At 42.2% G+C, this 27,887-nt stretch overlaps 2 protein-coding genes across 2 annotated transcripts in view; one reads left to right on the top strand and one right to left on the bottom strand.

Moving 5' to 3' along the window:
• LOC142947947 (voltage-dependent calcium channel subunit alpha-2/delta-4-like) overlaps nucleotides 1-27,887 on the top strand; it is a 62,369-nt gene that overhangs the window by 15,314 nt on the left and 19,168 nt on the right. The window contains exons 8-27 of the mRNA XM_076089815.1: nucleotides 2,553-2,703; nucleotides 3,137-3,211; nucleotides 3,524-3,613; nucleotides 3,741-3,854; nucleotides 4,312-4,390; nucleotides 4,577-4,710; nucleotides 4,930-4,947; nucleotides 5,724-5,801; nucleotides 6,144-6,224; nucleotides 6,311-6,385; nucleotides 6,544-6,630; nucleotides 9,299-9,370; nucleotides 9,958-10,019; nucleotides 10,572-10,639; nucleotides 11,135-11,180; nucleotides 11,412-11,509; nucleotides 12,299-12,389; nucleotides 12,628-12,720; nucleotides 13,248-13,369; nucleotides 13,452-13,520. Of these exons, the coding sequence (XP_075945930.1) occupies nucleotides 2,553-2,703; nucleotides 3,137-3,211; nucleotides 3,524-3,613; nucleotides 3,741-3,854; nucleotides 4,312-4,390; nucleotides 4,577-4,710; nucleotides 4,930-4,947; nucleotides 5,724-5,801; nucleotides 6,144-6,224; nucleotides 6,311-6,385; nucleotides 6,544-6,630; nucleotides 9,299-9,370; nucleotides 9,958-10,019; nucleotides 10,572-10,639; nucleotides 11,135-11,180; nucleotides 11,412-11,509; nucleotides 12,299-12,389; nucleotides 12,628-12,720; nucleotides 13,248-13,369; nucleotides 13,452-13,520 (1,703 nt within the window). The remainder of the gene's footprint in view (nucleotides 1-2,552; nucleotides 2,704-3,136; nucleotides 3,212-3,523; nucleotides 3,614-3,740; nucleotides 3,855-4,311; nucleotides 4,391-4,576; nucleotides 4,711-4,929; nucleotides 4,948-5,723; nucleotides 5,802-6,143; nucleotides 6,225-6,310; nucleotides 6,386-6,543; nucleotides 6,631-9,298; nucleotides 9,371-9,957; nucleotides 10,020-10,571; nucleotides 10,640-11,134; nucleotides 11,181-11,411; nucleotides 11,510-12,298; nucleotides 12,390-12,627; nucleotides 12,721-13,247; nucleotides 13,370-13,451; nucleotides 13,521-27,887) is intronic.
• Nucleotides 16,200-17,787, bottom strand: LOC142947846 (uncharacterized). Its single transcript, XM_076089716.1, has 3 exons — nucleotides 17,742-17,787; nucleotides 16,952-17,635; nucleotides 16,200-16,675 (listed from the first exon to the last, which is right to left on the bottom strand). The coding sequence occupies exons 1-3, from the start codon at nucleotides 17,785-17,787 to the stop codon at nucleotides 16,200-16,202; spliced, it is 1,206 nt and encodes a 401-aa protein (XP_075945831.1).

Genomic DNA, 27,887 nt, shown 5'->3' with positions numbered 1-27,887 from the left:
TTCATAGTAGCATCTTAAAACAGACACTAATAGTCCTAGTACTCTTATCAATACTTATCGGTTCTTTTTGATTATATTGTGAGAAAAAAAAGACAATTAATTAAGAAAATAATCGACATTTCTTTATTTATTGGTACTGTTAGTCCTGTGAGTCCTGTGAGGACTGTGAGTCCTGTGAGGACTGTTAGTCCTATTAGTCCTGTGAGGACTGTTAGTCCTGTGAGGACTGTTAGTTCTGTTAGTCCTGTGAGGACTATTAGTCCTGTGAGGACTGTTAGTCCTATTAGTCCTGTGGGGACTGTTAGTCCTATTAGTCCTGTGAGGACTGTTAGTCCTGTGAGGACTGTTAGTTCTATTAGTCCTGTGAGGACTGTTAGTCCTGTGAGGACTGTTAGTTCTGTTAGTCCTGTGAGGACTGTTAGTCCTGTTAGTCCTGTGGGACTGTTAGTTCTGTTAGTCCTGTGAGGACTGTTAGTCCTGTTAGTCCTGTGGGACTGTTAGTCCTATTAGTCCTGTGAGGACTGTTAGTCCTGTTAGTCCTGTGGGACTGTTAGTCCTATTAGTCCTGTGAGGACTGTTAGTCCTGTTAGTCCTGTGAGGACTGTTAGTCCTATTAGTCCTGTGAGGACTGTTAGTCCTATTAGTCCTGTGAGGACTGTTAGTCCTATTAGTCCTGTGAGGACTGTTAGTCCTGTGAGGACTGTTAGTCCTATTAGTCCTGTGAGGACTGTTAGTCCTGTGAGGACTGTTAGTTCTGTTAGTCCTGTGAGGACTGTTAGTCCTGTTAGTCCTGTGAGGACTGTTAGTCCTGTGAGGACTGTTAGTTCTGTTAGTCCTGTGAGGACTGTTAGTCCTGTTAGTCCTGTGAGGACTGTTAGTCCTGTTAGGCCTGTGGGGACTGTTAGTCCTATTAGTCCTGTGAGGACTGTTAGTCCTGTGAGGACTGTTAGTCCTATTAGTCCTGTGAGGACTGTTAGTCCTATTAGTCCTGTGAGGACTGTTAGTCCTGTGAGGACTGTTAGTTCTGTTAGTCCTGTGAGGACTGTTAGTCCTGTGAGGACTGTTAGTTATGTTAGTCCTGTGAGGACTGTTAGTCCTGTTAGTCCTGTGAGGACTGTTAGTCCTATTAGTCCTGTGAGGACTGTTAGTTCTGTTAGTCCTGTGAGGACTGTTAGTCCTGTTAGGCCTGTGAGGACTGTTAGTCCTATTAGTCCTGTGAGGACTGTTAGTTCTGTTAGTCCTGTGAGGACTGTTAGTCCTGTTAGGCCTGTGAGGACTGTTAGTCCTATTAGTCCTGTGGGGACTGTTAGTCCTATTAGTCCTGTGAGGACTGTTAGTCCTGTGAGGACTGTTAGTCCTATTAGTCCTGTGGGGACTGTTAGTCCTATTAGTCCTGTGAGGACTATTAGTCCTGTGAGGACTGTTAGTCCTGTTAGTCCTGTGAGGACTGTTATGAATGTTTACTGAGGTAATAAATCAAGAGAGAAGTAGAGTCATTTTCTCATAGACTTCTATACAACCAGAGGAGTCGCCCCCTGGTGGACACTAGAGAGAATGCAGCTTTAACACATGAAGCTCTGACTTCACTCTTCAGAACCGGAGGTTGCCGCCTGATTCAGACCTTCTCAATATTGAGGCAGCAGAACGTGTCATCCTGACACACTGTGCTGTAAAGTGTCTGTTTACCGTATAAGAACAAACATGAACGCGGTGGAGGCGTCTCAGTCGTTCTGCTGGCTGTGAGCCGGTGTTTTGATCCTCTGGGAAAGACGATAAGCTGCTCCTCAGTCCCACGCGGCCCATATGGCACCATATGCGACCGCTCATGCATTTTCTAAATAATACCAGAGAGCTGCATATGTCCTCGAATGCCTCGTCACGCCGCATTAATGCAGCTGAGCCAGAAAAAAAAAATAAGCTGCTGCGACTCAGAGCGACGTGTTTTCACTTGTTTCTATCGATAACGTGGAGTAAACAGAGATCTGATCGGTTTAGACACAAACTGAGGGATTCTTTTTTTATAATAAATTGAGCTCTTCACTGTCAGCAGCTGGAGCTCAACTGTTCGTCATGAGATCATAGAAAATAATAATAATAAGAGCTGTAAACGTACATAAAATCTCCTGTTTATGAGAAACATTTTCATCTTAAAGGATTTGAGTTTAAACAATGAGATTAAACTTCATAATATTTGATATGAACTCTTCATGATGGTTTGTTTTTGTGTATTTAGTTAATAACAATATTAACAAATACATATTATATATATATATATATATATATGAACCAGTACGTTGGGAACTGGCGGCAAGACAGCTGTAACAAAAAAATGACAAAATGATTTAAAAACGAGCTTTGTGAATAAAAAATTTTTTTAATGAAAGTCAGAATGATGAGTCCACATTTAAAATGTCTTTAATTGTCTCTCTGTTTATTAGATAATTGAATATATGTACACAATTTTGGAATTCCATCGGAAGAAAGTGATTAAAATAGAGATAATAGTTTAATAAAAAGTGTAATATTGATGAATGTTGCCGTGCTGCGTTCAGGTACATCCAGGCAGCCACGTCTCCCAAAGACATCATCATCATGGTGGACATCAGCGGCAGCATGAAGGGGCTGAAGATGACCATCGCCAAACACACCATCAACACCATACTGGACACACTGGGAGAGAACGACTTCGTCAACGTCATCGCTGTGAGAGACACACACACAGGGACACACATACAGACACACACACACTCACACACACACACACACACACACCCTCACACACACACGTACAGAGACACACACAGACAGACACACACTCACTCACACGCACACTCACTCACACGCACACACACACACACACACACATACAGACACACGCACACACACACACTCACACACACACACACACACACACCCTCACACACACACGTACAGAGACACACCCACACACACATACAGACACACACACACACACACACACACACACACACACACACACATACAGACACACACATCATCGACCAAACACAGTAACATTACATCAGTGGTAGAAGAAGTGAAAGTACTAATACTACTCTGTGTCTCCTCCTCTTCGTCTCCTCCTCTTCGTCTCCTCCACTTCGTCTCCTCCTCTCAGTACACTGACTATGTCCGGTACGTGGAGCCGTGCTTCAAAGGAACTCTGGTCCAGGCCGACTTAGACAACAGAGAGGTGAGACCATCATCTGCTACACACACACACACACACGCACACGCACACGCACACACACACACACACACACACACACACACACACATAGCTTATCATGTGTTGTTTTTTGATACAAAATCTTAATCTGAAAGGTAACTAATAACCAAAGCTGGTAAACAAATGTAGTGAAATATAAACTAGAAGTAGAGAAGGCTGACCGTGGTTTAGAACTTTATGAAGATATTTCTAGTACTTTTTTGAAGCACAAATTAAATTCCATTCACCTCCATTGTGTGTTCATGTGAAGTAAGAGTTTCCTTCTTTGTCTGTCAGCACTTTAAGCAGCTGGTGGACGAGCTGCACGTTAAAGGAGAAGCCAAGATCAAGAACGCCATGAAGGAGTCCTTCAAGATCCTCAACGAGGTTTGTGTCCTTTGGAATGAGCATTAGCATTAGCATTAGCAAGAAGCAACATGACAACATGATTTTTGCGTGTGTGTGTGTGTGTGTGTGTGTGTGTGTGTGTGTGTGTGTGTGTGCGTGTGTTTAGGCGAGGGCGAGCGGTCAGGGCAGCATGTGTAACCAGGCCATCATGCTGATCACAGACGGAGCCATGGAGGACTTTGAGTCCGTTTTTGAGGAATTCAACTGGCCCGAGCGCAGGGTGAGACCCCCCCCCCCCCCCCACACACACACACACACACACACAGGTTAACTGGGATTCCTCTCCCTTTCACCGGTGAAGTGAGCTGGGCTGAAGACCTACCATATGTCATCACAAAGCACAGTTACATTCGAGGCCTTTATTATTAGGCTTCTACTCAAAATCATGAATCATATTATTCATCCCTTTTAAAGAGCTCTTGGTCTCTTTTCTACGAACAGGAAGTCCACTGACTCTCACTCTGACCTGTAAAGAGTCATTCATGCATTTATCGCCTCTCATTAGACTGGCTGTTATGTGATGTCTTCTCTTTACTGCGTTACTGCTTAATTTTATTTTGTTTGTTTTGTTTGATTCATTATTTTATTTTATTTTATTTTATTTTTGTTTAATTCATTATTTTATTTTATTATCTTTTATTCTCTTTTATTTTATTCTCTTCTTTATTTTTTTTCAGGTGAGAGTCTTCACCTACCTGATCGGCAGAGAGATGACCTTCGCCCAGAACACCAAGTGGATCGCCTGCAACAACAAAGGTGTGTGTGTGTGTGTGTGTGTGTGTGTGTGTGTGTGTGTGTGTGTGTGTGTGTGTGTGTGTGTGTGTGTGTGTGTGTGTGTGTGTGTGTGTGTGTGTGTGTGTGTGTGTGTGTGTGTGTGTGTGAGAGAGAGTGTGTCTCTCTCTCTCTGTCATACACTGCCCGTCTCTCTGTGTGTTTTCTCAGGTTTCTACACACACATCTCCACGCTGGCTGACGTGCAGGAGAACGTGATGGAGTATCTGCACGTGCTCAGTCGGCCGATGGTCATCAACCACGACCACGACATCATCTGGACCGAGGCCTACATGGACTCTGTGGTGAGCCGGAGCCGGCCAATCGGAGAGCTCGAAAAGGAGCAGTTTGGTTTTCAACATCTTGTATCAGAAATGAAGTTCTCATTTTGGGGTTGAACTTCTCCTGTTCAGTCATCATCATCATCATCATCATCATCACTTCACCTTCATCTGTCTGTCTGCTTCCTCCCTGTGTTTTTTTCCCATGATCCTCTGGGTCTCTCCATCCCGTCGCTCCGGCAGCTTCCCAGCACCAAGGAGGTAAAGAAGAAGAAGAAGAAGTTGTAGTTTTAGATGAAGAGGACTTATCGAGTAGAAGCAGACTCCCTCCCAGTCCCTGAACCGGCTTTAATAAGATACTTCTTTGTGTTCGTGGATTCACTTCACACTTTAACAGATAACTTTTCAAATCTTTGGTTTTTGGTCGTTGTCGTCTTGTTTTTTGTAAGTGACACCAGAGGGCGGAGCTAAGCACAACCAAACGCTGAATTAAACGTTTTTTAGGCGACCAAAGTATAGTTATTAACTTCAATGAAGTGAAAATACTTTTAAAGGGTTAGAAGTTTTAAGACACAAACACGGACAACACCAATTATACTACAAAATTATAATAATAGTTACAATAATATTTCAATATATTCAAATATTCATGTCATTGTGTTCATGTAAAAACTCTAACGTAGTTTACAAATGAGTTTCCAAACATCAGTTCAGTTTCTTAGCGTACAAAAGTAGAAAACATCTGAAGGTTTTATTGTCTTTATATTCTCTGATGATAAAATCACACATTTTACACATAAATATTTCATAAATTACATATAAACGCATATGAACGACTCCCTTTAAGTGACTTTAACGACCCTCCTGGAGGGTCCTGGCCCTCATGTTGAGAACCGCTGCTTTAGACCGTAGTAGTGATTGCAGTGTTTTTAGTCCTACATCGCCCCCTGGAGTTCATCATCAGAGCTGCACCGTATTCTACACATCTGATGAGTCACAGAGATAACCTGTGTGTGTTGTTTGTGTGTTTGTCTCAGCTCTTCAACACCAAAGCTCAGAGTCTGCTGCTCATGACCTCGGTGGCCATGCCGGTCTTCAGCAAGAAGACGGAAACGGTCAGCGTCATGATGTCAAATACCATTAATGTATAACGATTATGTACAATAAGTCACAACGTACCTGAAGGTGGTCGTTTGTCTTTAAAGATGGGAGCAGTTACTTCTGACCATGTTGTCTTTCTTTGGTCCAAAGATCTCAACAAATATTAGATTTTAATTTAACTTTTTCTTTCAACAAATATTACATTTTTTATTGAACGTTTTATTTTTAACATTCTGTAGGAACCATGTGCTTTCAGAGACTGATTCACCTGTTAATATTAAACACAATAGATGAAATGATCAGATGTCTATAACTCTGTTTAATAAAGCGGTAATATTATTATAATTATTCCCCAGCTGTCCCACGGGATCCTGCTGGGTGTGGTCGGCACCGACATCCCTCTGATGGAGGTGATGAAACTGGCGCCCAGATACATGGTGAGCTCAGTGGACGTGGACCAAACAGGAAATGAGTTGTTCTTTTCACAATAAAAGCCTTCCGTTTGTCTCCTCTTCCCACACAGCTGGGAGCTCACGGCTACACCTTCCTCATCACCAACAACGGATACATCCTGGCCCACCCGGACCTCCGACCACTGGTGAGCTAAACACATTCACTAGACTTCTGTTCAAATAAAGAGATGTCCTGTTTATTTCACCGCACACACACACACTCTCGCACACACTCTCACACACACACACACACACACACACACTCACACACACTCACAGTGACAGGGTGTCTTCTGTCCGACAGTATAAAGATGGAAAGAAGCTGAAGCCGAAGCCAAACTACAACAGTGTGGATCTGTCTGAGGTGGAGTGGGAGGACACAGAGGAGGAGGTAACTCGTCACAGTTTATAGTCTCTGAGCAGCTTTCCTTTGATGTCAGTGTCTCTGATACAGATTCAATAAATGAACAACGATAAAGGAGAAAAACATCACAAACAATAAAATCAGAGCAGATACGAAGAAAATATAGATAATATGATACAAGTTTAATATTTAATAACAGTTAAAACATTTTTTTCATGTCTGTTTATCTTCCATAACTCGTCTTCTTTCAGACCAGAGGAAATAAAACATTTATTTTACTACTTTGTCTGTTTACGTTCTTTACGTAGATTTCTACTAAAAGTTACCGTTACATAATGCCTCATTTGCATATTTAAACATAACATAACATAAGCTTGTAATAAATACTCCTCTTGATGTGAGTAATGACGTGGTGAAGTGTCATGGTGATATCTGTGAGTTCATGTGTTCACCTGTAGAGTCTTCTTAGTGTGAGTGATGAAGTGGTGAAGTGTCATGGTGATATCTATGAGGTCATGTTGTGACTCTATTCACCTGTAGAGTCTTCTTAATGTGAGTGATGAAGTGGTGAAGTGTCATGGTGATATCTATGAGGTCATGTTGTGACTCTATTCACCTGTAGAGTCTTCTTAATGTGAGTGATGAAGTGGTGAAGTTTCATGGTGATATCTATGAGTTCATGTGTTGACCCTATTCACCTGTAGTCTTCTTAATGTGAGTGATGAAGTGGTGAAGTTTCATGGCGATATCTGTGAGTTCATGTTGTGACTCTATTCACCTGTAGTCTTCTTAATGTGAGTGATGAAGTGGTGAAGTTTCATGGCGATATCTATGAGTTCATGTTGTGACCCTATTCACCTGTAGTCTTCTTAATGTGAGTGATGAAGTGGTGAAGTTTCATGGCGATATCTATGAGTTCATGTTGTGACCCTATTCACCTGTAGTCTTCTTAATGTGAGTGATGAAGTGGTGAAGTTTCATGGCGATATCTATGAGTTCATGTTGTGACTCTATTCACCTGTAGTCTTCTTAATGTGAGTGATGAAGTGGTGAAGTTTCATGGCGATATCTATGAGTTCATGTTGTGACCCTATTCACCTGTAGTCTTCTTAATGTGAGTGATGAAGTGGTGAAGTTTCATGGCGATATCTATGAGGTCATGTTGTGACTCTATTCACCTGTAGAGTCTTCTTAATGTGAGTGATGAAGTGGTGAAGTTTCATGGCGATATCTGTGAGTTCATGTTGTGACTCTATTCACCTGTAGAGTCTTCTTAATGTGAGTGATGAAATGGTGAAGTTTCATGGCGATATCTATGAGTTCATGTTGTGACCCTATTCACCTGTAGTCTTCTTAATGTGAGTGATGAAGTGGTGAAGTTTCATGGCGATATCTATGAGTTCATGTTGTGACCCTATTCACCTGTAGAGTCTTCTTAATGTGAGTGATGAAGTGGTGAAGTTTCATGGCGATATCTATGAGTTCATGTTGTGACCCTATTCACCTGTAGAGTCTTCTTAATGTGAGTGATGAAGTGGTGAAGTTTCATGGCGATATCTATGAGTTCATGTTGTGACTCTATTCACCTGTAGTCTTCTTAATGTGAGTGATGAAATGGTGAAGTTTCATGGCGATATCTATGAGTTCATGTTGTGACCCTATTCACCTGTAGAGTCTTCTTAATGTGAGTGATGAAGTGGTGAAGTTTCATGGCGATATCTATGAGTTCATGTTGTGACTCTATTCACCTGTAGTCTTCTTAATGTGAGTGATGAAATGGTGAAGTTTCATGGCGATATCTATGAGTTCATGTTGTGACCCTATTCACCTGTAGAGTCTTCTTAATGTGAGTGATGAAATGGTGAAGTTTCATGGCGATATCTATGAGTTCATGTTGTGACCCTATTCACCTGTAGTCTTCTTAATGTGAGTGATGAAGTGGTGAAGTTTCATGGCGATATCTATGAGGTCATGTTGTGACTCTATTCACCTGTAGAGTCTTCTTAATGTGAGTGATGAAGTGGTGAAGTTTCATGGTGATATCTATGAGGTCATGTTGTGACTCTATTCACCTGTAGAGTCTTCTTAATGTGAGTGATGAAGTGGTGAAGTTTCATGGTGATATCTGTGAGTTCATGTATTCACCTGTAGAGTCTCTTTATGTCTGTAATGTAACTAAACGTCTCTTTAATGGACGCACATCATTCACAGACTCATTTAGACAAAATGTATCAATAAAAAGATTTGTTTCATTTTGTATTGTTGACAGTATTCTCTGATTCATGTAGTGATACAGAGTGATATCTAAAATGTAGAAACCTTTGACTCTCATATGTCAACAACCTGCTTTTATCAAACGTTCACATTTCTGTTCTGGAAATGTATGAAAATGACCACATATTTAATAAGAGAATGACTCATCTGCATTTGTTATAACATTTAGTTCTCAGCCCATTCCCCTGTAGTGTCCCTTTAACATGATACAACACTCAAACATGTAATAACTTATAGTAAAGTAACGTCCAGTTAACGCACGTGTTGTTGTAAGAATAGAGCTGAAGCGTAAATAAACACAAACTTTGAGCGTATTTCTGTTAAATAAAGAAAAGTCAGTTTGAGATCTGGACCCGGAGTCAGAGGAAGAACCGGTTCTGACTTCTTATTTGAAGCTGTTGTCGTCTCGTCTGCTCTTCAGCTCAGAACCTCGATGGTGAGAGGAGAGACCGGAAACATCCGGCAGAGCATCAGAGCCTCCGTGGACAAGAAGGTGAGGAAGCAACCACACGATCCCGATATCAAACCCACGGATAGACACGTTAGAACCAATAGAAACAGAGCTTTATTTAATGAGATGAAGAGTGGAAACACAGCTTACTAACCCTCATTAAAGTGATTAAAGTGTGAAATGTAGTCAGAATATCAGCATTCAGACTAAACTCACTATTTGTATTGTTTTATGTGTAATCAGATTAACTAAAGGCATCAGATACATTTAGTGCTGTTAACAAGTACAACATGTTCCTCTAAGATGTAGAGGAGTACGTGTATAAAGTAGTATAACATGTATGGTACAAGTACCTCAGATTCAGTACTTGAGTGAATGTACTTAGTGGTATACAAATACTGCATAAAGTAGACTATATATGTGACGGGATCAGGACATTCGTGTAGTTTCTCTTCGTCTCAGCGGGCGTTAGTAATGCTTCAGCAATGTTGCTGCTTTAGGAGGAGGAGGAGGAGGAGCTAACAGAGGCTAACGTTAGCATCCTGACTTCACCATGAGTATATTAATGAGATATATATATATATTTTATATTATTTATGTTCTTACATTATTTCGTTCTCCTTCATTAGAAACGACCTCTGTTCCTCGTCAACGACTACTTCTTCACCAACATCGACGAGACTCCTTTCAGGTAACGTCTGCTTCAGAGGTCATGACCTTCTGCTGGTTAGTTCAAGTTCCTGTTAGAGAGTTCGTTATTACGGGACCTCAACCTTTGGTAACTTTAAGGCCGGCTTCTGAGTGTTTATAGATGTATTAAATATGAGAAAAACAGGAGGAATAATAAACTGGGCTGTAAATATGTTCTGTGATAAATGTAAAAGAATCACTATCAGTTTAACTTTACATTTTATTTAGGATGTTTTCACCTCTTTACGTTGCTGTCAGACCTGAAGCTGTTCGCTCTGATCTCTTCTAACACACCAGACTCCATTCATTCACTTACACACTCATTCTAATGAAATAGTCTGTTGTTGTTGCTGTGTGAGATATTTATTGTAACTCAAAAATCAACCTGATGAATCCGGACACTGAACTGTTTTTCTTCTCACTTGAGATACATTCAGTTGTATCTGTGTGATCTGACCACCAGAGGGCAGCACGTCACACCTGATTCTAATAAAAGTGTCTTCTTCGTGTCTCTCCGTCTCTCCTTCTTCGTCTCTTCTTCGCGTCTCTGCAGCTTCGGCATGGTGCTGACTAAAGGTCACGGACGCCTCATGTTTATTGGAAACGTGTCTGTGGAGGAAGGTAGGAGTTCCCACAATGCATTGCTACACAGACCTTTTTAAATCAACAGCTGTTTGATGGCTGCTGAACTTTATTCATGAGAATAAAAATACAGTCTCATACACATTTACTGTTCACTATGGAGTCATGAATAATAATACATGAGTAAGAATAGAACATGTATTTGGTAATAGAAAGAGAAATAAAAAAATTAAGAATACAAAGACGAATTACAACATGTAGAAGAATAATTATAAGCATTTATTGTCACATTTATTTGTTCATTTATATCTGTATATAATTATTTTTATATTTTAAGAATTATATATTGATTCATTTTTTATATATAAGTTACTCTATTATTTTCTGTATTTATTTTATAACGTGTCATTTATTTATTTTTATACGTTTCTTTTATGTTATTCCTATGATTCCATATTCAACATTTCCTTCTTAAACCGCAGCGACAGGAAGTAAGTGAGTTTGTTTTCATGTGATTTGTTTCTTCTTCTGCAGGTTTACACGACCTCACCTCCCCCGACCTCAGCATCGCCACCGAGTGGTACGTCTGACCCATGAGCGGATGCTTCATTTAATTCACATGTGCTGAACACACAGACGAACGAGTTTAATCGTGCTGTAAATTACAAGCTGAGTGGAAGTAATGGAATGAAAGAAGAGGAGAACAAATCTATCATTTCTCCACATGTTTTCACATATACTTTGTGTTTAAATGAACTGATATGACGTTAACTATCCAGGTCCTGGTTTACTAAAACCTCTTCTCCTTCAGGACGTACTGCGAGACCGACATCGACCCGAGCCACCGGAAATACTCTCAGCTTCAGGCCGCCATCCGCTACCTGCTGGGCAAGGAGCCCGACCTGGAGTGTATGTTTCTACACTCAAACAACAAAGTTTATCCCATCATGCATTGTTTTAGCTCCATTTATATTCATACTAATCATATCTTTGATTTAAAGAAAAGTTTTGGGAAAAGGAAGAAAGTTCCGGCTGCACAAAGTTAAGATTTTCCTTAAAATCCGTTAAAATATCCAATTAAGTATTAAAGGTTTTCTCCTTTTCTTGGTCTTTAACCGAAGGAGTCCTTTGACGTTAGTTTAACTGTTGACGAAAGAACTTAACGAGCAAAGTAAAGACGTTAAGTTAAGACTGAGAACACAGTGAACATGCTGAATGATTTCTACATTTAAATAACTCTTTAAAAATAAATGTCATCTTAATCATCTTAACTTCTGTACAGAGAGTCCGCCATGTTTCTACAGTAGCCCAGGACGGACAAAACTAAACACTCTAGAGAGAGACTTTTATTTTGAAGGCAGGCAGCAACCTCCGGTTTTAAAGCTGCATTCTCTCTAGTGTCCACCAGGGGGCGACTCCTCTGGTTGTATAGAAGTCTATGAGAAAATGACTCTACTTCTCTCTTGATTTATTACCTCAGTAAACATTGTAAACATGAGTTTATGGTCTCAATCTCTAGTTTCAAGTCTTCTTCAATACAGCATGATGTTCATTTAGTACATTATGGTCCATTTAGAGTCAAACAGACCATAAAGCAGGGGATGCTTTAGGGCGGGGCTACACGGTGATTGACAGGTCTCTACCAGAGACGTCTTCTTCTAAAAGTCACCTCTTTGACCGGACTTCTCCGTTTTCTAGGCGACGAGGTGCTGCTGCAGCAGACGCTGTTTGACGCCGTGGTGACGGCTCCAATGGAGGCCTACTGGAACGCCCTGATGCTCAACGACAGGTGAGACCTCGTACATGTCACACCTGGAGCCTTAAAGGGCCAGCTCACACGAAAATACACACGTTTCGTTTTGGTTGTGTTTTTCTGACTAAAGTGTTCATCGCAGGTGATGTGTTTGAGGACCGTCGGAATAATAAAATCTGACGATTATGACAGTTTGTACAGCTTCTAGTTGTGATGAACGGTGTGGATTTGGTGATTGTTTGAAGGAAATCTGCCGCTGTGTGTGTGTGTGCAGGGTGGAGCCGGGCGTGGAGACGGTCTTCCTCGGGACTCGAGCCGGTCTCATGAGGATCATGAGATACGCTGGAGTGGAGACCAGAGTGGCAAAGTAAGACCTGAACCTTCAGCACCCACACGTCACTGTGTTTGTTTCAGAGAGAGGACGACTTCAGATCTGTTTCACTAGAACTGAAGAAGAAGAAGCAGAAGACAAAAAGCTGCTTGTTGAACAAAGACAACCAACTTTCACTCATTCTGAGCTGATTTTTGGCTGGTTAGCTGGTTATATATATGTATACTTATATATAACCAGCTAACCCTTACTGTGGAGCCCTGTTTCATGAAATATTTCATTTTAATGCTTATAATTTGTCGGCCTTTGTTTCTAAAGCTTTGGGGGAAAGATGTGTCAGGATGATGTATTAGTTTAGTATTACTTGTGTTTCACGTTGCTCTTTTTCCTAAATAACGGGGTCTTATGATGATCTGGACATTATTATTATTTATGGATGACACAATAATAATAATAATAATAATAATTCTACAATCTAGGGATTAAAACTACAAGTTTCCAGTGGTGGCTAAATTAATTCTTATAGATTTTCAAAATAAAACGTCTGACCTTCCCCTCGACAGAAGGTTCCTGACGCCGGCTGATAAAGACAACCTGTTCACCGTGGATCACTTCCCTCTGTGGTACCGCCTGGCCGTGGAAAACACTCCCGGCAGCTTCTACTACTACCCCGTCAACGACAAAGGTCCCTTCACTCAGAAACATAAAGATTATTATGGTTATCGTTAGAAAATGTCTGTTAACAGCCGACATCGTTCTCTCCACAGGAGTGAAGTACGTGATCGGGACGACGGCAGTAACTGTGTCCTCTGAGGGGAAGACGGCGATGGCCGGAGGTGAGTCACACTAATGTGAATGTTTTAAATGTTGTTTATTTATCTGTGGGACGTCTTTCTGTGTGAATAATAATAATAATAATTATTATAATTATGAATAATTATTCATTTATTTATATAGTACCTTTTAAAAACAGAGTTTACAAAGTAATATCAAATACATAATATCAATAACAGAAAGCTCAGTGAGACCGTCGATATGTTAAAAATAAACTGAGGAATATATAAACAAAATAAATAAAATAAATGAAATAAATAAAATAATTTAGTGAAATAAAATAATTTAGTAAAATCAACAAATAAAAATGAGGCGGAAAAGCGACGACATCACATAAATATACTACATTGCTCATAGATTTAATCATTTGTTTCCTTGATATTGCCCATTTTTATATCAACTGTTGGGCGAAACATTGAAGACCACAGACCGTTCAGAGTCTTAAGTTTCCTCAGACACAGAAGGTTTATCGTATTTAAATGAGTTTGTGTTCCTGCTGTAGACCGTGATGTTGGTTATAAAATGTCTGAAGACGACCTTCACCTCTGAACTAACAATGGGATCGTTGGGATCATCACGTCCTCGTGGACAAGTGTTGAATTCAGATAAAACTTAAAGGAACTTTAGCAACAATTTCATTCCGCCGTTTATCTGGGTTGTGATCGTATTCATTTATTTATTCATAATCTCAGGAATTATTGGTGTAAACTTCTGGGAATCAGTGAAAAAACTACGTTCCCCAACAACAAATCTACTTTGTCACTTACTTATTGAGGAAACCTATTTCCTCCGGATTATGTTTGCTGTTGATGTGTGTTTCTGTTTTTATAAAACCTTTGTAATCGAAGTGTGTGGAAGTTCAGGCAGGAAGGAAGTTCGGGTGGATTGACGAGTCAAACAAACTCGTGACTTTCACCCAGCAGACCTCTGTTTGTGTCTTTGACTTATTTAACATTTAACTTCACTACAGTAGGTAACGTACTTACTTTAACTCAACTATTGTGTTTTTACTAAACATAATCAAGTCGTTTTTTTTGCATTTTTATTTTGTTTAGTTTTAATTTACAACGTTACCGACGTGTTTAAAACTAACTCGGGAGGAAATACAGTTTCCTCTAAATGTGAGTGAGAATGAGTTGTTTAGTTGTTTAGTGTGAAATACTACGACTACTACTAATAATAATAATCCTACTACTACTACTACTACCAATAATAATAATACTAATAATTCCAGGCCACGTCATCCCACCTGGTTTTCCGTCATATTTTATGCTTTAACAGTTTGACTTTGAAACAGAGATTAAATTCCACTCGATATTTGTGTTTTGAACATTTTCTTAAACTGTGTGAATCTGCAGAAGCCTGAGTTCAGCTTAAACGGTGAGAATCTGTGTTGGACAAGAAACAATCAAGTTTAAATCCCTTTAACGAGATTAGCAGTTTACAAGGAAAGCGGGACTATCTGACTAACAGTAGAACATTTAGACTGACCTTCAGTGCGTTTGATTGAGATCTGTTGTTGTCTACGATGTGGGACCAGCTCACATTGTGTATGTTTTAAAGCCTGTCGGTAGAACCTCTTTCTTTTATTGAACAGCTGATGGACCCACAGATTCAGGAGTCAATAGTTCTCATTCATCATAACGGTGCTGACACAGAGATCTTTCTGTGACGGCTGAAGAATTGATTAAAAACGAGGCTTTAAATGTCGGAGAAATGTCAGGCTTTCTTTAGTCTGAAGTTCATCAGTATTCCTTGGCTTGACCGGCCAGAGAGGATTTCTAGACCTGACTTGTGTTGTTTGTCTCAGAACAATTCCATGATTGTTTCATCCTGTGACTGGTTTGATAAATGTGTTTTTAAAAAAGGAAGAAATCCAGTTTAGATAAATATAGAGTTTATTATCTTCAGCATCATTAACAGTCCTTGAGTTGAATTTGAGACAATAGTTCATGTGCTTATCACAGAGAATACGGACAAAATAAATAAAAACACAGAAGGTACAGTATATACGGGCTGACAGCCTCATACACACTCTATGTTGGGAATAAACTGTTTGTTTGTGCTGGAATCAGAAGCCGCTGCAGCTCAAAGCTCGTCCTCTAGGGGGCGGTACAGCTCTAAGTGTTGTTTGGATGCAGTTCACCTCAGTGATGAAGCTGAAAAAAGCAGCATTTCCCTGCCAGCAGCAGGACTCTAACAGGCTTTAACGTGGTGTTTAGAGGGACTTGAACAGGGCTACAGAACTATTTCTCAACGTGTTACAGAGATAACATAAGATACACACAACTGATCGAGAGGAAAAGAGGAAGTGTGCAGCAAACAACGGGAGAAAATGTCACCTTTCACAGATTCACATTTGAGCTTGTTGGGCTCGGATACGACGACGGACATCTCGAACAAAAAAAGGTACTTTCACATTCCTAAAGGAAGAAACGACAAACACAGACGATGGGAAGTCAAGGTAGCCGAACTGGCTGAGGGATGCAGCGCGGGGAATAGGAATGCACAGAGCATCCATACATTAGAAGAAGTGCTGCAGCATTCCAGTTCCTTTTTTTAGATTTAGTCCGGTCCATCGGCCCAGAGAGGTTTTCAGCTCGACCACAGAGCCGCAGGGTTTCTTTCTCCAGACGTCGTCCCATCCGATGACGAGAGCTGAGGATCTAAAGCAGGAAAGATCAGAAGCTGCTGATCCGATACCCGTGCACGACGCCCTCTTTGGGCGGCGACTCCTCCGGTGACGTCGGCGACGACATCTGCCCGTCCTCCAGGTCCGTGTCGGCTCCGGACTCGGCCATCAGAGGCTGACCGCGCGTCTTCATCTCCCTCTGGTAGCGCGCCATCAGCGAGGCGTACACGCAGCCGTAGGTCGCCGCCACCACCATCATGACGCACACGGTGCCGCAAATCACGGCGGCGACTATTTGCGTGCCGTGCGCTCGGCGCACACTGGTGGGCCGGTAGCGCTGGCGGACGCAGTCGTCGTTGCTGCTGATGCGGCCCGGCGGGCACGGATGCCGGGTGGCGTAACCCGGCGCGCCCTCTTTGGTCGGACTCTGCAGGCAGTAGTTGAACATCTCCGCCGGCACGCTGCGGATGTCTCTGCCCTTCAGATCCCCCGGGAGACTGCACCGCATCGCGTCCACCTGCCCATCTGTCACAAAAAAAAAACAGACCGGAGAGAGGAGGAGGGGGGGGGGGGAAGATGGAGAGGAGGAAGAAAGGAAACAGGGAGGGAGAGGTCGTTATATTCTTAGATGTCTTTGCTCAGCACGCATCTCTCCTGCAGAGCAGAGATTCATTGCTTCGATTAGACAGCTTTTTGAATTACAGACTCAAAATACAAAAAGGGATTCGCTCCGGTGCGGTTTTAAAGACGACCGCCGACATGATCAACTTCAGAGTATTTGAGATCTGGATAAGCCCTCACCCCTGTAAATCAACCACTCCATCCAGTGCTTGAAGTCTCTCAGCTTGCAGTCGCACTCCCAGGGGTTTCCCGCCAGCTGGAGCTCCTGGAGCCCCACCAGGGGCTCAAAGGTGACTCTGTCCAGGGCCGCCAGCCGGTTGCTGGCCACGGACAACCAGGCGAGTCTCTGAAGCCCATCCAGCAGGCCTTTGGGCAGCCACAGGAGGCCGTTTGAGGACAAGTCGAGGCCTCGCAGCCGCCACAGACCCCTGAAAACGTCCTTGCTCAGCCCGACGGTCCCTTGAATCCCATTCGCGCTCTGGAGCGCCGCTGTGCTGTTGATGGGGTCGGAGGTCACCGGGCGCACGCCGAGGTAGTTAGCGGAGAGATTGAGCCAGCGCAGGCCGCCCAGGCTGGAGAAAGCTCTGGGCTGCAGGGCGGAGAAGTGGTTCTGGGACAGATCCAGGAGCTCCAGGCTGCTGAGGTTGGACAGCTCATTGGTGCTCAGTGAGGAGAGGTTGTTCTGGGGCAGGCGGAGGATCAGAGAGTCCTGGTCCAGCAGGGCCAGGATGGGCGTCAGAGACGGGAGGCCGACGGCGGAGCAGTCAGTGGTGTTGCCGTAGCAGGTGCAGACACCGGGACAGCCATGGACCGAGCCCAGCAGTCCCAGTAGAGCCAACACCAGACTGGACAGGACTGCACACACTGGAGGAACAAACACAACCGACTTGTGTCACAACAACACTGCAACACCAAGAACTGAAGATCGCTCCTAGTCTCAGACTACAATGCAGCGTCTACCCGGACTCACCCAGACTCTCCTGGTGACTTCGCCCATGCTGGTCCAGGTTCTTCATGTCTGTCCCATTGACTCGACTGTGGCTTCAGGCTCTCAGCCAGATGTCCTCGCTCTCTGCTGGTTCACACCAACGTCCAGCTGTGGAGAACGTCCTGGAGAAAAACAGTAGAGGAGATGTTTTAACTCTCTTCTTTTAAGGATTTCCTACATTGAAACAAGAAAGTCTTCTGGATGATTTGATGATGTTATACATTTATTTTACAACCATCTCTTGTTATATTTGGGTTTTTAGCGGGACATCTTATAGTTAGAAAATAAACCTGTTAATCAAGACATGTTCATGTTAAAGGAGCCTGTAACAAATTCACCTCAAGGGGCCTCACAATCTAAACACCAGCAGACGAACTCTGTCCGATTCTGATGAACATAAAACTCCTCAAAAGAACTTTTAACTGGGAGTTTCGGCAATTTGGCCGATTGGACCCGAGAAGAAGGAGCTGTTTACAACTCAATGCTGAACATTTTTATGAGTCAAAATGTTACTTTCATGAACTAAAAATACACTGTGAAAGGGTTAACACTGTGGTAGAGACCTGTCAATCACCGTGTAGCCCCGCCCTAAAGCATCCCCTGCTTTATGGTCTGTTTGACTCTAAATGGACCATAATGTACTAAATGAACATCATGCTGTATTGAAGAAGACTTGAAACTAGAGATTGAGACCATAAACTCATGTTTACAATGTTTACTGAGGTAATAAATCAAGAGAGAAGTAGAGTCATTTTCTCATAGACTTCTATACAACCAGAGGAGTCGCCCCCTGGTGGACACTAGAGACAATGCAGCTTTAACACATGAAGCTTTGACTTCACTTTTTCGAATCTGAGTGTTTTGTTACATCCAAAGTCCCTTTCTAAGTTCAGGCTTTGTATTTTTTTTACTTTTTATTTGAATACACTTTAATTTCATGTTCATCAAAGATTTGAAGACTTCCATCATCTTCCATCGTCTGTGAGAAACGAGCAAAATGAACAGGACGGCTGACACGAGTCCTCCGAGCTTCACCAATTTACCATGAAGGATAATCCTCCATGAGCCTCGTGGAGATTCACTCTGCTCTCTTTACTTTCATTCATCTCGTCAGTGGTGAATAAAAGATTTACTCGTTCAAACTCGCTTTCCATCTGCTCCCCGGGGGGATTCAAACCGACGCTTCTCTTTCTCACCAGCCTGTTTCTCAAACCTCTCAGCCAACCACCAAGAGTGCAACTCGATACGCCAGATTAAAGCGGAGTACTTTTCGTTTGTCGCTGATTTAAAATAAAAACATCAACAGCTTAGCTACAGTATATTGGCATCACAGGCCGGCTTGTCCTCAATCCCCGTCATTCTTTGTCTTTCTGTCTCAGAGAGAGAACACACGAGCTTCACGGTGGAGTGAAATAATCCTCTGTTTCCACCAACACCGGAGAAAAAGTCAACGCCAACTTCCTTCTTCTTAACGCCCACTCGTTAGTGCAGATTCAGTACAGCGTCAGCATTGTTTCCCCCTCATACCTCCAAGTAAAATGTTTTGGGTTTTTGATGATTCACGCGTTTTTTGTAAATCCCTTCGGCTTCATCTCTGTGAGCAGTTTTGGGGCCACTCAGATGTGCGATGAAGCTGCAGAGGTAAAAAGGAAAAAGTACCGTCCGTTGTCTGTCTGCTACAAAGGAGCCGGAGAAAAACGCCGCCTCAAGGTCCTTCTTTTGTTGCAGGTCCTTCTTTTGTTAAGTCGGCACAAAGACGCCAGTCACTCGGCGCAAAAGCGGGAAAAGGTGCCTTCAGGCCCCTGACTGACATTACTGAAACCGGGAGGAATCACAATGCAGGTTATAATGGGAGATAATGGGAGGACATAATGGGACATGTGGAGAGGCTCCCCAGAGGAATGTTTGACGTCACTTCACATCATCAGGAGACCAAGAATTACAAAGTCAGAGCCTCAGTTTTCAGAAGATAATCACGAGCAAATCCTCTACAAGAAGATAATGCTCTGTATATACTGATGCTCAGGCTTTATGATGACTTCTCTCAGCAGAAAAAAACAACAACATTGGTTGTAGTGGTTTAACGGACCTGATCCGTACTGATCCCCCTCACGGTTCAGCCCGCATGTGAACCTCAGATTAATGACAGTGTATCGTTAACCATCACAGTGTAAATAAAGTTTCAACTGTTGATGGTTCTCCTCCAATATTCAGTAAAACATGTTTCTAGTCTCTGATCTCTGATCATGTTTCATCGTAAACAACCAATCAGAGGAGAGCTAGTAACATTAGCAGCACCGCTAACGGCTAACCAACGGAGGTTCACTTCAGTTACATTATGATGCCTTCAGGCTCTGCTCAGTGAACATGAGTACTGGATTTTTATGAAGAAAAACACACTAATATAAATGTAGTGTTTAATTACTATAACAACGTAAAAGTACAATAATTAGGGTTTTTGATGGTTTACTGACTTCAGAGCGTTGAAATGATTTTTGGGACGATGGCAAAAAACAGTCAACAACAAAGAGATCTGAATCTGTTAATAATGATCATCAATGATCAACAATTAGTATCAACAGCAAAAAGAATCATGATCACAGATCTAAAAGTTCTATTTGCTCCTTTTTTTCTTTTGTGCTGATCCGATGCGAGAGTTTAAGGATCCGTTGCTCCACTAGTTGTTTGTTTGTTTCCTCACATGAAGCCACCAACGAGGAGGCAGCGAGACTTTGTTATACAACCACAAGCCCCTGATGGAGGAGGTCGGGTGGATGGCTGAGTGTTTCATGGATCAGAACTACAGATTGCATCAATCTCAGACCAACAGACATCGTTGACGAATACAAGCTTGAACCTTCTTCTCAGTTTGACCTGTATGGTTTTGGCGTAAAATATTAATGCGTCCTTTTTAAAATCTGCCTCCTGACGGGAAGTTGTTTGACAAGTTGTTGAGACTCGATTACTGAGAACATGTGCGTCATGAAATGTTCATACGAGTTCAACATCTGGGTCGTTTCGGAACTGTTGTTCTCCTTAAAGGGACAGTAGTGAGGTTTGTTAGTTTGAGGTACTTCTACACAGTCAGAGTATTACTACAGTAGATGGAGTAAAGTAATGTTCTGCTGTGGACGTAGTTTAGACTCCTAAAAGAATCAATATCAGTCTAAGTGAACGTTATATTTAGAATGTTTTCTTTACCTCTCTGTCAGACAGACCTTTATGACGGAGAACTGAAGCTGTTATCTACTGTATGATCTCTACGAAGACACCTGACTCCGTTCACTAAAACAGTGATTGAACCTCTCTGAAGAGTGTTCTCTCTGAACACTCTTCAGACGACCTCACTTCACTTCCTATGAGGACGTGTTGGCTGTGAGAGAAAATGAAAGTAATACAATCTGCAGGCTTAGTAAGTCAGACGAGTTGTTCTACTGCAGAAGCCCAAAAGAGGATGAACAGATCCTCGTGTCCTATGGAGAAGATCACCTCTCACCCTCTGCTGTCCGATGGTTGCAACAACTGATGGACATTGAATCATGAAGGATCTACAGGAGAAAATAGACTTTTGTCTTGTTTAAATCCTGCAGACGGAGCCAAAGGATAGAAAAGTTTGAATCAAGATACTTTAAAACATTTAAATCCCTCCTCACACTCAAACTCTAAGATAGCTGAACGCTGAGGTACCGAAACAAAAGCCAGCGTTGGAGGTCGGCGTGTCATCTCCTGTTCATCAAGAGCTGGAAGTTGCTCCCGGCTGCTTCGCTGCTATTCACCGTCTCTCTTGCTCGTTCTTCGGTCTCATTCGTCTCTGCACTACTTGGCGTGGCTGGCGTCTTTCTCTTTTAAGGGACTCCTCAGAGGCTGATGGCTGTTGGTGGAGGAATAGTCACATTCAGCTAAACTCAAACTTTACTCGGCAGGTTTATCTGGAGAACACAGTCCAACAATCACACAGTATTTCTTTCATTTTAGGACGCGGATGATGCTTTTTGATACGGGTTTGCCTCCAAGCAGTCCGGAGAATATTTGATAGTACTTCCTAGTTTTTAATGCTCATACTTTCATAAGTATCCAGCTATTTAGAGGATGATACCTTGTTGAAGCTTGTTTTTACTGGTTCTCTTTGTGGATTCGATGTCGCCTTCCATGCGCTAAATCTTTATTCCATCCACGATTTATCCACTAAAGGTATAAAAAACAAAAGACCGAGGCTTATATATAACAGTTCTGCTCATATTACATACACGTTGTGGGTAACCGCAGGTCGCGCAGGAGCCGATGCAAACACCTCCCAAATCTGTGGTTGTAACCGAAAAAGGAAACTTGCTCGTGTACGTATTTGATGCTACAACCAAGTTTTGGCTTCTCAGTGCTGTTGGTAACTCAACGTATTGAATAGTTATTGATAAGTATTTCATCTAATCAGAGAAAGATGACTCATAAAAGCTTCAAAATCTTTGTACATGCTGGTTTTTAATGAGTCGCCTTCCTTCTCCAAAACAAACACTGTTCACCTGATGTTAGGATCCTCGTGTACGACAGCTTAGAAGATCCTTCTACGGTTATAGAAATGTAAAGAGAAACAATATCCTCGTCTTCTTAAGTTTGTGATATTTACGGAGTTGGACAACTTGTCAAAAAGCACCATCAACCGGATTAGACTCCGCCCACTCAGCAGATTATAACCGTGGTTTCAATCCCCGAGTGGGACAGATTTCTGTTCGGGGGTCCAGATGGTGTCGGAAACAACGGCTCGCTCTGTTTTTACTGTCGTGTCATCACACATCTGCCCTTTTTGTTGACACTTTCATTTAAAGCAGTTTCACAGGAATGATAGTAAATAAAGAGTAAAATGTGTTAAATATACAGTTCTTCATGCGTTGGCTTGATTATAGCCTCGTAACCTGCGAGCTACTCGCAACCACAAACATTAATTGTATTTGTTTGTCTGCCTCTGTAACATTTAACAGATATGTATCAATTTCTGTGCTTCTTTAAACTCTGAACTGATCTTTTAGTCTCTGGTCTCATTGATTGCGTGCTTTAAGCATTAGTTGCTGTCAGCTCGCTAACAGACGCTAAAACGCTGTCAGCTACTTTAAACCAAACAGCTTGTGTTTCTACAGCTGGTGCTCTTCTTTGTTTGTCCATATTGGTGCCAATTCTCACATTGTTGTTATGTTGGTCTGGTGACAGGATGCATTATGGGAACTAGATTCCAGACTCCAAGATGGCGCCCATTTATTTCAACAAAATGTCCAGCTGCGTACATTGGCCAGCTAAACGTTTTTTAGCTTCGTGGTTGGCTTCCACCATTGTGTGTTCCACTGCACATGCTCAGTAGTGTTTTCCCCACATTGTGATTCACAAGAACCTAAATTTAAAAAAAACTACTACAAATTGTGTGTTACGTGTGTTTCACAGACATCTCCTTTTTTTAATGGTGCTCTATGGGGAAATATTTGGGCTGCGTGTTTTTAGTTTTTAATTGCAGTACTGATGTTGGCCACTGGGGAACATATTCAACTCTGTTTAGACATCACTGGTCTGGTCCCACACAGGTGAACCACTGCTTAGATACCAGATTCAGACATGCAGATAAGTCTGGTGTTGGAAAATCAACTGTACAAAACTGAGATGGTGTGTGTCTTAAATCAACGCTTAGATTTCCCCAAAAACGTTGACGGATATCAGTTTCGAGACTCTGTAAGCTGCAGTTCCTCTAATGGCCACTAGATGCTGCTCCTGAAATCCATAATTAATAATTTACGAAATGAACATCATGCTGTATTGAAGAAGACTTGAAACTAGAGATTGAGACCATAAACTCATGTTTACAATGTTTACTGAGGTAATAAATCAAGAGAGAAGTAGAGTCATTTTCTCATAGACTTCTATACAACCAGAGGAGTCGCCCCCTGGTGGACACTAGAGAGAATGCAGGTTTTAAGACACTTGCTTCACCAACTGACAACGACGGCAGTGATCCGGTTAAATCCGACCTTCAGGCTTCTTCACATCCCGTCACATAAATAACTGTATTTTTATAACTTTCCGTGGATTCAAACCAGCAACCCTCTGGTCCAAAAGTTCACTTCATCAGCTTCTCTGTTCCTGTTTCTTTTTTCTTTTCTTTTTTACAAAAAAGGATTATCTTGATTTAAAACTCAGCTTTTTAGATTATGTCATTGAAGTCCTGCCGATGTGATGTTCTCCGCCTCGTCCGCAGTACATCGCTCCGGTTCTCTGGGCTCTTAACGTGGTGTTCCGCTAGCTGCTTAATGGCCTCTGACAGCCCCCCACCCCCCGTGGCAGCACTTTTCCTCCAAACAGCCTGACAACGAAGCAGCCGAGCGTTCGGTCCAAAAGTGGCCGAGAGCACAAACACACTGCAGCATCATCCACGCTGAACCACAGAGAGTAAACAACAACATGCTTTAGACTCTCGCTCTATTAGCAGCACAGACCTCAACGTGGACAGACGGCATTTTTAATTACATTTTTTTAATTTTATTTATTTCTTAGTTTATTTTTATGGTCTCACTGAGCTTTCTGTTGTTGTTATTATTGTCTTGCTTTTGCTACTTTGTCTGTGAAAGCACTTTGTAAACTCTGTTTTTAACTTTATAAATAAAGTTATTATTATTATTATTATAATCTGCGGCTGGTTTCACAACTTGACTGCTGGGATTTGGTCCCGTTCAGCCCAAAGAGCATCAGTTAGGTCCAAACAACGTCCGAAGGTGTTGGACGGGTTCAGGTCAGGGCATTTGTCTTTGGAGCTGATTCTCTGTTTTTAATCAGGAAAAGAGACAAACTATAGCAGGTTTGTAGCTCTACCCATGAAAAGTAATGCATGAAATCTATTTATATGTTGTCCACGTAAGGAAGTATAAAGAGCGATGAAGTCTACGTTTAGGTCGGTCCAACAATGCTGGACTCTCACCCAGGAGACCGTAGTTCGTGTCCCGTGTGAAAGCAGAAGTAACGGTACGTTCTTAATTACTTCAACCCAAATCACGATCTCTTCATGAACCTAACGAAGTAGTTTTGTTGCCAAAAACACAGCCGAGTTGTTTCCCGTCTGCAGTCAGAAGTTTATTTTGAACAGACTGTTTTCATGTAACGTGTTGGACTTCTGTAGGAAAAAAGGACGTTTTCGGAAGATATACGAACAGCTGTGTGAGGACACGTCGTTTGTTAGAAGATATTGTTGTGTGCTGCACAACAATAAGTCGATTGACAGAAAACTAAAAACTATTTTGATAATCAGTTGATCTTAAAAGTTGAACTGTTGTTTGGACAAAATGAAACGTCTGAAGACGTCACCTCTCGCTCTGGGAAACAAGGATGTTTTCTTATAACTTTCTAACATTTTGTACATAAAACGATCAATTTATTGTGAACTTCACCAAAAATGTATCGGCAATTAAAACAGGTCCAGTGTTCTGCAGCATTGAGACTTCCCTTCATTTGAACTATAAGAGCTCAGAAAACATTGGACAACTTACTTCAGCCCATACAGTGAACATGCACACACACACACACACACACTCTCACTTTCAAATGCACATGCATGATACCGTGTATTCAGTATCTACACACACACACACACAGTCTCACCATCTGCTCCACTGCTTCAGCCTCCAAACAGAGAAAGAAGACAGGAACTGATCTGCTTCATCTGCAGCGTTTCAGAAAAGAAGAAGAAGAAGAAACTCGTCCGTCTTTAAACCACAATCTGGATCTCGTCTTTCTGAGTCCAGAAAACCAGAAACTGATTCCTCGTCAAACGCGTCTCGTCTTCGTCGTCGTCGTCGTCGTCTTCGTCCTCTCCGTCCTCATCGCTGCTCTATCAGCTCCCTCTGATCGTCTCTGAGCTCCTGTCCAACACACACCCAGCCTGCTGACTGAGGGCGAGCGAGAGAGAGAGAGAGAGAGAGAAGCCACATGCTGCTGCTAATGGTGTGTGTGTCTGTGTGTGTGTGATGTGCATTAAAGCAGAGTTTGACAGAAATAGTAACAGTGCAGAGTGCTGCAGCTGCAGGCTGAGCTCTGAATGAATGAATGGAGAGAGGGCGGAGGGGGGAGAGACAAACAGAGAGAGAGAGAGAGAGACAGACGGCAACCTCCGGTTCTTTAAGTGAAGTCAAAGCTTCATGTGTTAAAGCTGCATTCTCTCTAGTGTCCACCAGGGGGCGACTCCTCTGGTTGTATAGAAGTCTATGAGAAAATGACTCTACTTCTCTCTTGATTTATTACCTCAGTAAACATTGTAAACATGAGTTTATGGTCTCAATCTCTAGTTTCAAGTCTTCTTCAATACAGCATGATGTTCATTTAGTACATTATGGTCCATTTAGAGTCAAACAGACCATAAAGCAGGGGATGTTTTAGGGCGGGGCTACACGGTGATTGACAGGTCTCTACCAGAGACGTATACGGCGTCTCTACGTCACTCCTCCTCAGTCCAGATATGGTCACTTCCTTTTGTAAAAAAATGTTGCTTGACTGCATTATCTTATATCTTTAAACACATTTTATGATCCTTTTTTTTTACTACCAGAATTATTGTTGTTGTGCTCTCCACAAGAACTGTATAAACTCTGCTCAACAGAGAGTTGGTTAAAAAAAACTTTTGTATTCAAGTGCTTCTAACAGCAGAGAAGTATCAATAATGACATGAAGTTAAGTAGAAATCAAAAAAGATGATTCGACCTGTGAAGGAACACGTAGAGAGAATCTGAATATAAAGAAGTGTAAAGTGTAAACAGTGCTGGTAGAAAATGTCCTCCGGGGAGCTCTCTCTCTCTCTCTCTCTCTCTCTGTCTCTGTCTCTGTCTCTCTCTCTCTCTCTCTCTCTCTCTCTCTCTCTCTCTCTATCTCTGTCTGTCTCTCTCTCTCTCTCTCTCTCTCTCTCTCTGTCTCTGTCTCTGTCTCTCTCTCTCTCTCTCTCTCTCTCTCTCTCTCTCTCTCTCTATCTCTGTCTGTCTCTCTCTCTCTCTCTCTCTCTCTCTCTCTGTCTCTGTCTCTGTCTCTCTCTCTCTCTCTCTCTCTCTCTCTCTCTCTGTCTCTGTCTCTGTCTCTCTCTCTCTCTCTCTCTCTCTCTCTCTCTCTCTCTCTCTATCTCTGTCTGTCTCTCTCTCTCTCTCTCTCTCTCTCTCTCTGTCTCTGTCTCTGTCTCTCTCTCTCTCTCTCTCTCTCTCTCTCTCTCTGTCTCTGTCTCTCTCTCTCTGTCTCTCAGTTCTGCAGCTTAAAGGTTTTTAACAATAACAATGCAGATTCTAGTCACGTGGACTCCTCGTGCACGCCGTGGAACGAGTTACTGGCATGATGTCGACCCGTAGAATGAATGTTTGTGTCCCGTCGTGCACTCGTTCAGACCTGCAGACTGCAGCAGAACCGGTGCAGCTGCAGCACTGAAGGGCGGCGATAAGGACGCTGCTGACGGGGAAAAGGAGGAGAAACAGAAACGGAAAAGAGGAAAACAGAAATGAAATCAAACAGCAGAGCAAAGCCGCAGACCACTGAGTCTGCAGAGAGGCTGTTTCAAAGAGACCGTGATGCATTAAGAGGTTTAAAGAACCCAAAGGTCACAGTTCTTCTTTCTGCTGCTCAACATCCTCACTGACCTGTGATCTGAACTTCTATAAACTACAGTGCAAACGTTATCAATCAGCTGTTTTCCTTTTCCTGATGTTCCAACAGTTACACTCTACACTGTTTTTATTGTGAAGTTAATTGTTAATTCCAGCTTGTTCTAGGCTGCTTTTATTGTGAAACTCTTGACACTGAAACAGGAAGCTGTTTTTATTTAAATCTAAGCTTCCAGTGTCTCATTCAGCTGTTGATCAGAGGACCTTTGTCTCTTTCAGTTGAACAGCGTTGACAAGCAAATGAATACAGTATATTACCGTTGTTTACGGTTCATAGATTAAGATAAAGATCGGTGAAGTTAACTTGTTAACTACTTCAGCTGTTCAGTCACGAGACACGCAAAATCAACCGAAAAAGACATCTGTACCAGAAATACAAGGTTTTACACCTGCTCTCGCGCGCGTGCGTGAGGAACAGTTTTCATTAAAGAAGTGACAGAAAGCATTTGGAGACATTACATGTGAGTGG

This window comes from Anarhichas minor, unplaced genomic scaffold (genome assembly GCF_050575085.1).
Source record: "Anarhichas minor isolate MPS153535 unplaced genomic scaffold, ASM5057508v1 ptg000011l, whole genome shotgun sequence".
Classification (NCBI taxonomy): Eukaryota; Metazoa; Chordata; class Actinopteri; order Perciformes; family Anarhichadidae; genus Anarhichas; species Anarhichas minor.
This window is presented reverse-complemented; position numbering and strand designations above follow the sequence as displayed.

Coding starts and splice junctions, on each gene's coding strand:
- LOC142947846 (XM_076089716.1), bottom strand. CDS start 17,787: ATGAAGAACCTGGACCAGCATGGGCGAAGTCACCAGGAGAGTCTGG. Junction 17,636..17,741: donor AAGTCACCAGGAGAGTCTGG/GTGAGTCCGGGT, acceptor TTGTTCCTCCAG/TGTGTGCAGTCCTGTCCAGT. Junction 16,676..16,951: donor GGAGTGGTTGATTTACAGGG/GTGAGGGCTTAT, acceptor TTTTTGTGACAG/ATGGGCAGGTGGACGCGATG.